At 41.8% G+C, this 13712-nt stretch overlaps 1 protein-coding gene across 1 annotated transcript; it reads right to left on the bottom strand.

The window, feature by feature from the left end:
* Positions 1-2338: 2338 nt before the first annotated feature.
* Positions 2339-12483, bottom strand: CCT8 (chaperonin containing TCP1 subunit 8). Its single transcript, XM_026033651.1, has 15 exons — positions 12399-12483; positions 11187-11277; positions 10557-10636; positions 9196-9345; positions 8755-8935; positions 8315-8376; positions 7512-7649; positions 6895-7073; positions 5943-6009; positions 5779-5866; positions 5554-5669; positions 4637-4708; positions 4286-4450; positions 3743-3862; positions 2339-2570 (listed from the first exon to the last, which is right to left on the bottom strand). The coding sequence occupies exons 1-15, from the start codon at positions 12456-12458 to the stop codon at positions 2493-2495; spliced, it is 1647 nt and encodes a 548-aa protein (XP_025889436.1). The 5' UTR covers positions 12459-12483; the 3' UTR covers positions 2339-2492.
* Positions 12484-13712: the final 1229 nt, after the last annotated feature.

Raw genomic sequence — 13712 nt, 5'->3', positions numbered from 1 at the left:
GGTCGACCCCTAATCTGTACTGGTGCCTGGGGTTATTCCTGCCCAGGTGCAGGACCCTGCCCTTGTCCTTGTTGAACCTCATGAGGTTCCTCTCTGCCCAACTCACCAGCCTGTCCAGGTCCCTCTGGATAGCAGCACAGCCCTCCGGAGTGTCGGCCACTCCACCCAGCTTGGTGTCATCTGCAAACGTGCTCAGGGTGCACTCCGTGCCCTCGTCCAGGTCATTGATGAACAAACTGAACAGCACCGGGCCCAGCACTGACCCCTGGGGGGACACCACTGGCCACAGGCCTCCAACTGGACCCGGCCCCGTTTATCACCACCCTCTGAGCTCTGCCATCCAGCCAGCCCTCGATCCACCGCACCGTGCACTCGTCTAGTCCACTGTCCCGGAGCTTCCGTATGAGGATATTATGGGAGACAGTGTCAAAAGCCTTGCTTAAGTCAAGGTAGACAACATCCACCACTCTCTCCTCATCATCTGGCCAGTCATCCCTTCATAGAAGGCTAACAAACAGGTTCATCAAACATGACTTCCTTTTGGTGAATGCATACTGATTACTCCCGATCACCTTATTTTCTTACACATGCCTAGAAATGTTCTCTAGGATGAGCTGCTCCATCACTCTATCATCTTCCCAAGGACGGAGGTGAGGCTGACCGGCTCCTCCCTCTTGCCCTTTTTGAAGACTGGAGTGATGTTGGCTCTCTTCCAGTCCTCGGGCACCTCCCCTGCTCTCCAGGACCTCTTGAGCGGCTGAGCAATAACCCCYGCCAGTTGCCTCAGCACTCTTGGGTGCATCCCATATGGGCCCATAGATATATGGGTGGCCGGTTTGCCCAAATAATCCCTAACCCAGTTCTCCTTGACTAGCCAGAAGTCTCTTTCCTGCTCCTCTCTCTTGTGTCCGGGCTCTGCAGTTTATGGGGACCASCCTTAGCCATAAAGAAGCAAAGAAGGCATTTAGAAACTCTGCTGGCCCTGCATCCTCTGTCACCAAGGCACCCACCCTATTCAGCAGCCAACTCATGTTTTCCCTAGTCTTCCTCTGATGCTGATTTATATGTATTTATAGAAACCATTCCTGCTATCCCTGACACCCCTTGCTAACTCTAATTCCAAGTGGGTTTTGGCATTCCTTGACAATGTTCCTATATTCACAGAATCACAGAATGGTTGAGGTTGGAAGGGACCKATAGAGATCATCTAGTCCAACCCTCCTGCTCCAGCAGGCACACCTAGAGCATTGGGCACAGGGTGGCATCAGGYGGGTTTTGAAGACCTCCCGAGAAGGAGACTCCACAACCTCCCTGGGCAGCCTGGTCCAGGGCTCCCTCACCCTCACAGTAAAGAAGTTCCTCCTCACCTGGAGATGGAACTGCCTGTGTTGCAACTTGCACCCATTATCCCTTGACCTGACACTGGCCCCCACTGAAGAGAGCTTGGCCCCTTCCTCCCTACATTCCCCCTTCAGCTATTTATACACATGAATCAGATCCCCTCTCAACCTTCTCTTTTCCAGGCTAAACAGGCCCATCTTCTTCCCATGTGGTGTGACACTTCTTCCACAGTATGGATCTTTTTTTCTCATGAAGTTTACCCAAGGTCTCCTACTCGCCTTGTTCAACTTCTTGGAGGAATGCACAGATGCTAGGCTTGGAGATAGTGGTGCTTGAATAGCAGCCAGTGCTCCTAGGCCCCCTTTCCTTCTAGGGCTCTGGTCTTAGTTAGCTCTCCAAAAGTCCAGGGTTACAATTCTAATTCTTGCCCAGCTTCCTCCTCACAGGATCATGAATTCAAACATGTCATGGTCACTGCAGTCAAGATTGCCCTCAACCCTCGCATTTCCAGCTAGACCATCTCTGTTAGTATCAGCTCCAGCAGTGCCCCTCCTTGGCTCATCAACCACCTGCATCAAAAAGCTATCTGCAACGTTCTGCAGGAACTKCCTGGATTGTGATTATCCCAGCAGACATCAGGGTGGTTGAAGTTCTCCATAAGGATGAGAGTCTGTGATCGGGAGGCTTCTTGCAGCTGCCTGTAGAAGTCTCATCCACTTCCCTTTCCTGGTCAGGAGGCCTGTAGCAAACTTCCATGACAGCATCGCCCTTGTTGGCCTGCCCTTTAATCCTCATCCACACRCTCCGCACTTCCCCTGTGCTGAGCTCCATGCATTCCAGTTGCTCTATCATGTAAAGGGCAACTCAGCCACCTCCCCTCCCAAGCCTAAAGCCCTCCCTTGCCATGTTCTACATCACCCACCCACAAATCCACCTGTTTACAGACTTACTCATGCTTAGTTCAAAGAAACTCATAGTCAACATAATTTATAAGGACAAGTGCATTTATTGAAGTATTCAAAGTTCCGCACGTTGCTGGACATAAGTCTCATAACTTAAAAGATAAGGCAGAAAACTCATGACAACAGGCCCTAGCTGAAACATGACAAAACTCAAACAACCATGACACTTGGGAACCACAGTTAAGCTGTTCAGTCATTTTGGTCTTCATCCCAGTCTTTCTTTCCTGATGGAGGCTTAGGACCACCAGCCGGCTTTGCCATGATAATCTGTAACAGGGAGAAAGAAGAGRTAGAGGGAGAATGAGATTTTTCTCCTTATATATTGCCATCAGCATTCACAAAATCCATGCAGTTTCTAGGCTCTGCACTTACACCGCTGATTCATAAAAATGAGGTATTTTACCTTGAAAACAGCAGAAACTGAGCCCTAATATGGAGTAAAACCACAACTTTTACCTCATGTTTCCATGCAAGTTAAACTTTGGTTAGTCTAGCGAAAGTGTAAAACTCAACCAAACTCGCCAGTGACTGGTTTACATGCTGCACACTACAGGAAGCATTAGAARAATTATTAGTATTGGAGTTCTACATTCTTGAGCCTGTAAACATCACACTTCTTAAGCAGTGTCCCCTGGTGACACGTTGTTAAAGGCAGAGTTGTTGCCCTTGCTGCATTGACCTTACAAGTAACACACCACTGAAACTGTGCTTGGCCACCTTTCAGCGAGAGCTCAGGTTTGGGATTTTTAAAGTTCATTTGCAGTAACAAAAATAAATACTGTTACATTTCTTAGGTCAGTAACGTCACACGTGTGCTCTTAAGAAGATCAGCGTGTCAATACATTCATACATGCATTCACACACACTTATACTTCTCTGCTGGAGAAACAGAGCTTCCTGCATACTATTGTTCGGGTTCATCTTTCCAGTCATCCTTATCCCAGTGTCCTTGCTGTTTAGGGGCTTTTGGACCGCCTGCCGCTTTTGCCATAATAATCTACAGAAATTTTACATGCAGACAGGTTTTTGCTAGACTTTCACAAAATATCATTCAAAACTAAGACWTTTCTCAGTAAGATCATTACCACTGTTAAATGGGATTTTCATGGGATTTTTTGACCCCATTCTTAGAAAGGTTTAGGTAACTTTTTGAACATGGTATCAAGCGCTGTCAACCACCAAATCTTAAAAATGTACACTATACATGCATGTGTTACAATATACATATATAGCATGTACAGTGCTTGTATGAAGTGGCAACATTGTACCATTCCAAAACACAAGTCTGAGTGCTACCACTTTTCATGAACAGAAGAACAGCGAACATCAATGAATGCTGAATCAATGAATACTCGAATACATTCAAGTATTTTGCATCAGCATTCTGCAAGTTAGAGCAGTTGTTTCAGTTTAGCATCCACGTTGCTTCTAAGCTTTACCTGATCCACCCTTAAAACAGTCACTGCAGCATTAGTAGCCAGCTTGATCCCCCAGCATTTTCCAAGGTACGTGTCTAATACTCCGGCTTCCAACATATCCTTCACAGCAGGAGCTTCAGCCTGTCAGACAGGAGAAAAAGCAGTTTTCAGGTTTCTCATGCTTCTTGTTGGAAGTTATTGGGTTTTCAAAGTTATGTGTTTGGAACAAAACATAACTTTCCTGATCTTGCTTTCATCTTAAAAAGAGACAACACACACACATCCCTTCACTCCTAATCCATTGCAGGAAGACAAAACACAAAAAGGTAATTACTGAAAATCTTCTGTTAATCTTTTGTTCACCATATTGGTTCAATTCTTCATTTCACCTCCTACACAAGGCCACTCTGCTATACTGATTTTAACTTGCCTGCTGACAATCATTTTAAAAGTTACTCCTCTTGACTACGCCCAATAGAGCTCCAATAATTTCATGCTTCATACTGAGGGCAGTACCCACAATCCTTCATTTCTGAAGAGCAACTACTGTGTGAGACTATTTACCTCAATATCAAAGCCAACATTTTTGTTGCCTTCTTGATGCACAGCATAAAGTTTGGAGATGACTTCATTAGCCTTCACTCCAGAGTTTTCTGCTAGTGCTCGAGGAATGGCCTCAAATGCCTCAGCAAACTTCTTGATTGCGTACTGGTCAAGCCCGGGGCATGTCTAAAGTGAAGGTGAAAACCGTTCAGCTTTTTACAATGAATACAAGGAGGACCAGAAAGGTAGAGAGGGACATCTGCATGATTACACTTTGCATATTAAGAATACAGTAATATATATGCATATCAATTAATCTGTTTTACACACACACATATATATTTAAAAAAAAAAAAAAAAAAAAAAAGGTACCTCTCCATAAGATGTGATCTGTTTGGCTAATTCAATCTCTGTTGCACCACCTCCTGGAACAAGACGCTTATCCTGTGAACAAAACATCCCACAGACTTCTTACAGCAGCAAATTGTTTTTACTTTTCAAATTCAAACAGCAAGAACACAACAAAACTTTGCAGACTTGTTAAGCACTACTTCAAAACAAATAAGCTTTAACAGTAATATCCCCAAAACTGAGTCTCATCATGTCATAAAAATAAAATGCTTTTTTGAAGAATGATTTTAACTCATGACTTACTAAGAACAAAATTCCTACACTTTCCTATCTTTTCATCTTCTAAATATACAACCTTTGCCTTTCTCCCCTCCCCTCTCCCAAAGAAGAAAAAAAATACAAGCCAAAAAAAAAAAATTAGAAAATACTGAATTATTCTATTAATAAAATCTGTCATAAGCATGTAGAAGAAGTAAATCTTGTCATCCTTTAACTAGAAGTACATTGTGAAACCAGTCAGTTTGTGAGGATAGCCCACAAAACCAAACCAAACCACAAAACACTGCACTCCTAGCTCTTCTGCTGTGTCTGCTTCCCAAGGGACATAACAAGGGGTTTGTGGCAACAGCCGAAGACCTGACTGCTGTTAAAAAATGCTGCAGTGAACTTTATCTTCAAAGACCCGCCTCAGAACCAGTCCGTGTGAGCGCAGTATGCGCTGGCCTCAATCTTACACACACTGTACTGATAGGGGTGGCAGCATCATGCCACACAACAGCCTCTACACCCCAAGGACACTCCTAAGTTCACCGTGTAAATAGCTGCTTGCAGCAGTTGTGCCCAATGAAGACTGTCGAGCAAGCAGGACACTTGTCCAATTGATCCAACAAACTGATCCCTAGCTCTGCTATGGCACCTGAATTGTTCCCTTTACTTACTCTGGTGAGGACTTTGAAAGTATTTACTCCATCATCCACTGCTCGCTCTATATCATCCATCAGGTTGTCTGTAGATCCACGAATGAGTATGGTAGATATGGCACCATCTTCCTTTTCTGTTAAGGAGAACATGTCCATTATTGAATTCAGTTTGTTAGAAGTAAAACAACCACAAATATCTTACTTGCAAAATAGCAGCATTAGGACTTTACAGAACATACGTACCGTGCTTAAACACAACCACCTGAGTATCTCCAACCTCTGAGAGATACACACTGTCACAGTGACCCATTTCTTCTAGAGTAGGGGGAGTCTAGAAAGGGAAAAAAACACACTTAACAAGAAGAACCAACTCTCTCTATGCTGATTCTCATGTGAAAACTACATACCAGTCTGGGGAGGGCTGTTGCACCAACAGTTTTACAGAGTCTCCTCAGATCCCATTTAGAGTTCAACCTTGGGGGAAAAAAAAAAAAAGTTTTCAGAACAAATGTTAACACATTCAAGTTATTACTCTACAGTTTGGAAACATTTTGTAAATTCACTATACCAAAATTTAAGGAATCAAGTTACAAACTCCTCTTAGTTCCTCTCCCTCCCCTTCCCACAGTTATAATCACATATTTTCAGGAATCTTATACTTGAATTTATCCTTACATTCCTCTGTATTCTATTTCTAGTCCTTCCTGTTCATAGYACCATGCTCCCTTTCCAGAAATTCAGTTTTTTGAATCACCAACAATCAAGCATAGTTTCCAAAAGAGAAGGACCACTTCTCTGCACAAGATGGAAGAGATGTCATCAAAATTTAACTCTGATGTTTTGCAAAATGTATTTYACAGATGTACAAATATAAATCATCTCAGTTGTAAATGAAGTAAGATTGACTCCCCCCACACACTCCTCCTACCCCACTTACTACATACCTATCTGTCACTACATTAGAAATGTACTGATGTGTATTTCACACCACTGAAAAAGCACCGCATGTAGACTGTGGCCAGGAAGAACCATTAGGATATGGCCTTAACCTCTGTGGCCACACAGTCCCCCTCAACTCCACAAATTCTATATACATTTAACTTGAATTAAAATGGTTAATTTAAATGCCTTTCCAGCTCAACCGTGCCACATACACAAGTCACCTTCCAATTAGCTTTCATATAAAGGTGAAATAAGGAACATAGGCTACGCACACAACTGAACTACTGCACAGGTTTTGCTCCACTAGTCCAATGATCACCAATACTTTGCAAAGTAATTAGAGAGACAAGAATCAATATGGTAAACAAATTTCATAAACCTCACAGATAAAAAGTTTTACACTGTTTTAGTACCTACCTGACTAACATAAGGTTGTATTTGTTGGCATAATGAAGTGCCATGTCTGCCACTTTGCCACCAGTTACTATAACATTTGCACCAGTATCAGCAATAGCTTTCACCTGCACRTCCATCAGATTTTCTTCTCCCTTACTGAAATTCATCAGTTCTTCAGCATTCTTTATAAGTACAGTGCCCTAGCAAACAAATAGGCTATCATCAACTCAGTATTAACTGCATACATACTTAGAAAAGTAACAGACAAACACACCCAAAAAATACTTATATGACAGTGTCAACCTACTCATAACCTCAACCCTTTTTTTTTTTTTTTTTTAATCAAATTGATACCTTTCCAAAGCAATGGAGTAGCAAAAGTCAAATAAAGACAATTCTAGCACTTTTTAAAAAGCCCAAGCTTCGGGTATTTTAGCATATACTTGGTTCACAAGTAAACTATAAAGCAAAATAAATTTCAAAGAATATCTATGAACTTTTTTAAACTGCTGAAGTGATTAAAAGTAGTAACTCAACTATAAATATTCTTGATTCATAGAGATTAAGTCTAAAATAAGAGATTTAGAACTGCACATGAAAATAAATAGATACAAAACTTATCCGAGGCTTCTACATACCTTCGTTTCAGTTATCATACCATCAAAAGGGCAAGAATATACTGCTATCTTTGCATCTTTAACAGAGGTAACATCTCCTTCAGTTTCTTTTTTAAAAACCATGCCATGCAGTACCGACGAAGCAGAGATACCAGCTCCCTGAAAGCAGAGATGAAATAAAGCAAAGCCTCATAACTGACCACCTACTGTCCCTACTGACCACTTTATCCCTAACAAGAAGCAGTCCTTACATTCATTTGAATGTAGCCGTTAACTTTGCATTGTAGCAGGGGAGACTAAACAGTGTTTTATCAGTTCAACAGCTTCAGTGCTCTGAGAACATTAATTACAGCCTGTAACATACACCTTCTATGCTAAACTTTTGTATATTTGTTAACCAGGAATAAAAAATTGGGGAAATTCATGAGATGTAAACTTGGTGCAATTCTACGGGCCATATTAAGGCCTAATATTCCACTGACAAAAACGGTGCAAGACTAAACTGTTGCTGTCCCTCTAGCCTGCCTATGCCTGGCCATCTGAATGCTTCTAAATCAAAGATGCAATCAATATCYCGGGGCATAATTAAGTTAACAGATCTGATTTAGCTTAAACTCTCCATATTCATGAGTCCCGTTCCTGAAACYAAGTCCTGAACTCTGAAGTATTTTAATACAAGGATCAGTTTCCAGAACTTAACCAAGTAAGCTAACTGACCGGAGATTAGAATAGAAAAAGAAGTTTCTAAGTTCAAAGATCTAAAAATTAACTCCATTAAACTTTTGAGCTTAGCTCTACAGTAAAGTGAGCTACATCCAACTTACCACAATTTTGCACACTCTGATATTGTCGACATTGAAATGACCAGAATCAGGAAGAATAGAAACTGTATGAAAATAAAAAAGAATTTACGTTGCTTATCAAACTGAAATGGTGACAACATAAGGAATGCAGTGACTTCTTGCTTTCACTGTCCTGTGTCTGCAGCTAGTGAAAAGCTTTTCTGAAGTGTAACGCATCTTTCTAATGAAAAGTGATGAAAAAGATCTGTCTGTGCTGAAAAGACAATGCAGTGGCATGCTACTTCTATAAACATTTCCTAGAAAACACAAACCTGTCTGAGCCACAAATACTATTGAATCTGATAATCCTATCTTTTCTATCTTGTAACTAACTATTACTAACCGTATCTTTTCATCTTATACGAAAATCATCATGTCCAACTCACACCATTTACTAAATGCAACCACATTCGCCCACTTACCACAAGCCTGTGCGATAAGTTTGGCCAGAAACTGTTCATTGCCATATTGTTTACTCATCACTGAGGTGTRCAGCAAGGAGGCCACTTCTTCCACATCTCGAAGATTCTTTGCAGAACAGCAAACCAAGTCTGGAAGAATTTCTAGGGCTTTCTTGCAAGCCTTTTCATATCCTTCAATCACCTGTATAGCAAGCAATAGAAGTTCACTATTCCACATCACTATACATTCTTACTGTGCATATCTTCTCTAGAAAGGGATATAAAACATATAACTATATAAAAAAGGGAAAGAGCTTATAAGTGCTGCAATCGCACAGAGTAAAATATGCTACTCTTCTTCATAGATTTTTATCTAAAAATCAGTTTTGAAGGAAACACAGTATTAAATGGAACCAAGAACTGTCTGATTCAGGGTACACCAAATCATTAATTGTAACTCACCTCTGACACAGATAATCCCATTCTCAGAAGGTCCTCTGCTAACTCCAGAAGGACTCCAGCAAAAACAAGGACAAAGTTTGTTCCATCTCCAACTTCTTGCTCTTGCATATGGGAAGCCATCACAATCATTTTTGCAGCAGGATGCTGGACCTTTGAAAGAAGTCGCATATCTTAATTTAGCTGCTAAATTAAGCCAAAATAAATTTAACTAGCCCCACTTGGACTAGAGCTCTAGACTTTTCCATGCTTCAAGCACAAGCTCTTTGAATTTAAGTTATATTTAATCATACCAAGAATGCACAGTACAGAAATACAATTAACTGATAATTTCCATAATAAAGTACTGCATCTATGAAAATTTCACAGAACTTAACTACAATTCTTCAACATTATTTGCACATCCTTGTTACTTGTTTCTGCTGGTTTGACAAGATGCAGTGGCTTCACAATCAAATTTTGCAACCAAAAAAGTAGTCTGATGGTTTTACCCTGAGCTCATATATCCATAACTTTAGAACAGAGAACTACATTATGTGTTAATTCTAATGCTTTGCCATCTGCATAGACATTATTTTCTCTTTCAGGGAAGTGTAATAAAAATACATTATCCCTGAATATCTTTAGAGCACCTATCATCTTATCCCAGAAAGTAAGATAAAACACTCATGAAATTAAGTTGTTTACAGATATTTTGAAAGAACTGTGACTTACACACTTTTTCCCACTCACACTGATACAAACAAGACACATTACAAAATGTAATAAACACAGTTTTACTTTTGCAGTACTTGCTTGCTACTATTCTATAACATTATTTCTACTGAAAAACACTGAACACAGAGTAAAATATTTATGTAGCAATATAAATACTATGGTAGTAAGAGAAAAGCCAGGATAGCTCATTTTTTTCTGCAATTCTTCTATCTGTTCACATATGGATGCTGCTACAACTCCATACCCCACCACCATGTATCTCCACGTTCCAGCTGCCATATTCTCAGTCAACAAGTCCCAGTGTCAGATGATTAACAACATTCTCATTCAGTTTTCTAAACACTATATTGCTTAGACAAACACTTTTCTAAATCTATGCTGGTTCAGGAGAATAAAGGAGGCAATTACTTGACACCTGCAACTGCTTAACGCTGTTTCACAAAGTAGTCTATTTCTAACCTGGAGATGGTCCATTTACTTCACACACTCAAATATAGTGAAAAAATAAATCATTTACAAAATGACCTATGGAGATCACTAGGCAAGTTGACACGATCCCAGTTATTAACTTTCAGAACTGCAGTGTTCCACATAAAGAGAAACACCAGTTCAGCCTAACTGAAATCTTCCAAAAGAAGAAAACTTACCTCCAGCTCTCTCAAGATGGTAGCAGCATCATTTGTAACAAAAAGCTTCTCCAAATGATTAATAACCATTTTGTTCATTCCTAGGGGAGGAAAAAAAAAAAATGTTTAAAAAGCGTGTTCCATAGTTTTCCATAATCAGAACAGGTATACCTTATGCCTTAAAGCATTAGCTGTACTTCCAAGCTTTCAGAGACCCTTAAAGATATTTAGGTTAGGAAATGTTACCTGCAGATGAAATCATTTATGTCTGAATAAACCACTTCTCTCCAGAGATATTTGTACATTACATAATTAAACAACACTGGCAATATCTTCTGGTATGTTTGTCAGAACACCATACAGTTATGCTAATTATGATCGTCTCTCCTCTAATTTTGTAGGTCTTCAGCAAGCAGTAGCAAAAAAGATACAATAATTGTACAAAAATAATCATACTACAAAAACCTTAAGAGTCACTTAAACTGAAGCTGCAATCTTTATAAGCACAAAGACTGTATTTAGAGTTCAACAGAGAGTCCAATGCAATTTTTCATGAAACAAATAAGCAGTTGCTTCTTTCTCAARGTGGAATTAGCATTTGAACATCATATTTTCTCTCAAAAACATTAAGTGATATTAGAATTTATTTACCATTTGGTCCATAAGCTGTACGGGTGGTTTGAGCAAGTTCTTTGCATGCCTGGATGTTCCTGTAAACAGCTTCTTCAAGTCCTGAATAATGCTACACAGGAAAACRTTATCAGCTTGGAAAAGTACAAGTTTTTTGTCCATTCTGCTTTAGCATACACTTTTTTATTCACATCTTTGTATTCTACAGAGATCAATCAACTATACTCTATATTCAAACACACATTCATACTTTGAATAAAAAAATAAAAAGGAATCACAATGACACAGTAAATAGTTGSGACTGAGAACCTAATCCACTCAGCTTCTATCTGAAAGCTTTATGGAATGAAGGAGGCCCTCCAAATAGGGCCTAAAGAACAGGGCACATTACAGGCACTTTAGGGAGTCAAGTGCTCACTTGTTTTGTAAAATACAGCTGGCATTGTTCTTGAATCTTAAAGAACCAGGATCTGTTCTATTCTGTTTCTTCCCTACCCCTCTGAAATACGCTATTCCTTGCCTCCAGAAAAGATTCTGGAAAGGAAAAACAGGGCTTTCTGACCTGCCTAATCTGCTTTTGCATCCAGTTAGAACTAGATTTCCCCCACCCCAGTCAGAGAAAAAATAAAGTTTGTTTTCTACCAGCTTTCTCAATCTAACACTCCATCAGGCATTTAATAATTGTCAAAATATTATTATATTATAGTTACGATCATTATATTGGTTTAATGCTAAATGCAACTGTATGATGGCTACTTGCTTATTTTGCAGTGCCTTTTTTTTAAAGAAAAAAGTGGAAGAATAGCCAAGAAACACAGCCAGGAAGCAGCCTGGCCTTTACAGATCGGCTCCAGCTCTAGGAGCTGATCACTCCCTGCAAACGCTCCCCAAAGAGCATCGTGCTGGCCACTCAGCTCGAAGGTGACCAAGGGGAGACTCCCCAGCCCCAGCCGGGGGCAGAGTTTTCTAGAAGGCCGCGGGCGCCAGGCCTCGCCCCCCGCCAGCCCCGGCCTAGGGCGAGCAGTGCCGGCAGGTGGGCAGCACTACGCTTGATCCTGGGGCCCGTAGCCACCGGAGAGGGAGCGCCGGCCCCGCCAGCCTGCGGAACCTTCCAGAAGCTTCCCCGTGCCGCCATGCCGCCTCCCTCCCTCCCTCGCCGCCGCCATGCCGCCTCCCCACCACCAAGGAAGGAGGGGCCCTGGGGCGCGCGGGAGCAACCGCCGCCGTTCCCACCTTCGCGCCCTCCTTGAGCATCTGGGCGAAGCCCGGGGCCTTGGGGACGTGCAGCGCCATGTCCGCTCCGCTCCGCTCCGGCCGCCGCGCGCCAGGGACCACGGGAGAGCGGCGCGCTGCGCACGCGCACCACGCTCGCCGCAGGCGGCAGGAGTCGCTCGCCGAGAAGGTCGATCGGGGCCGGGGCGCGAGGGAGCCGTTGGGCGCCTTAACGGCCGCGGCGCCGGCTGCTTGTCYCTTCCCCTTGGGGAACCTCTGGCGACCTCGGACCCGGGGCTCATGAGACGGTGCAGGGCAGGCCGCGGGGTCGGAAACCTCTTGCCTCGAAGCCCTGTCCTCAAAGAAGGGTTCTGAATTTCTGAAAGGATGTGGCCTTGCAAGAAGGGCAGCAATTAGACATTACTGTATTAGGGCTGTTCCCCCCCTCCTCCCCCCGCAACGGCTTGGTATTTTGCTTAAATGAAGCCAAATATATTTCATTTCTACAGTATTTGAAGCAACTTACATTTATGTCATTTTATGTAAAAAGGCATCCGTAGCATACTTTTCTGAAGCAAGTGATGCAGTTTCTTTACTTCCTATGTTGCTAGTCTTCTCACTGCCCGCTTTTGTAAAGGGCACCACTGAAGTGGTGGTGGTTTTTCCTGAGGAACATTGTCCAAGCAGTAAAGTAGTGACAGGTTGTATCACAGTGATGGGTCGTATTGGCTTCATCAAAAACTATTTCTCACTGTCTAGCTCAGCCTCTTGCCTYGCAGGTGTGTCTCAGGGTACATGTAGTGATACAGAGTCTAAAAACAGAGTTAGGAACTACGAGAGTCACTGGGGGCAGTACCCAGTCATAAAACCTTTCACACTCCAGTCTAGTGTTTGGTCTAATACACGCATGACTTGCTCAGAAGAGCAAAACACGTCCATAATTTCAGCACTTCTTATTCAGCACTTCAACTATCTAGTTTTCTTCAATATAGACATCTTTTTGTGAAAGTAAAATTTCCCAGTGTTTAACTCAAAGTACTCGAGGTTCATAAAGAAAAGGAGTGGTGGTCAATAATTCCGCACTCCTCCTCCACTCAAATTCTCTTTAGCTAAACAGTTATGAACCCACATGGTGAAATTAATTAGGGAATTAACTTACATTAAAACTAAACCAAGAGAAGCCTCATCATCTTTCAGCTCTCTCACTACATGGCTGTGCAAAAACTTGTGTAACACAAAGTCGAATGAAGAGACAGGGAAACAAACTCTTTCTGTGTCAGTGCTGCCTTATGTTATCTCATATTTGTGGAACTGCTTTGTAGGTACAGTACCTTC

This window comes from Nothoprocta perdicaria, unplaced genomic scaffold (assembly GCF_003342845.1).
Source record: "Nothoprocta perdicaria isolate Ctin4 unplaced genomic scaffold, notPer1 scaffold_130, whole genome shotgun sequence".
NCBI lineage: Eukaryota > Metazoa > Chordata > Aves > Tinamiformes > Tinamidae > Nothoprocta > Nothoprocta perdicaria.
The sequence above is the reverse complement of the archived record's forward strand: the minus strand, read 5'-3'. Positions and strand labels throughout refer to the sequence as shown.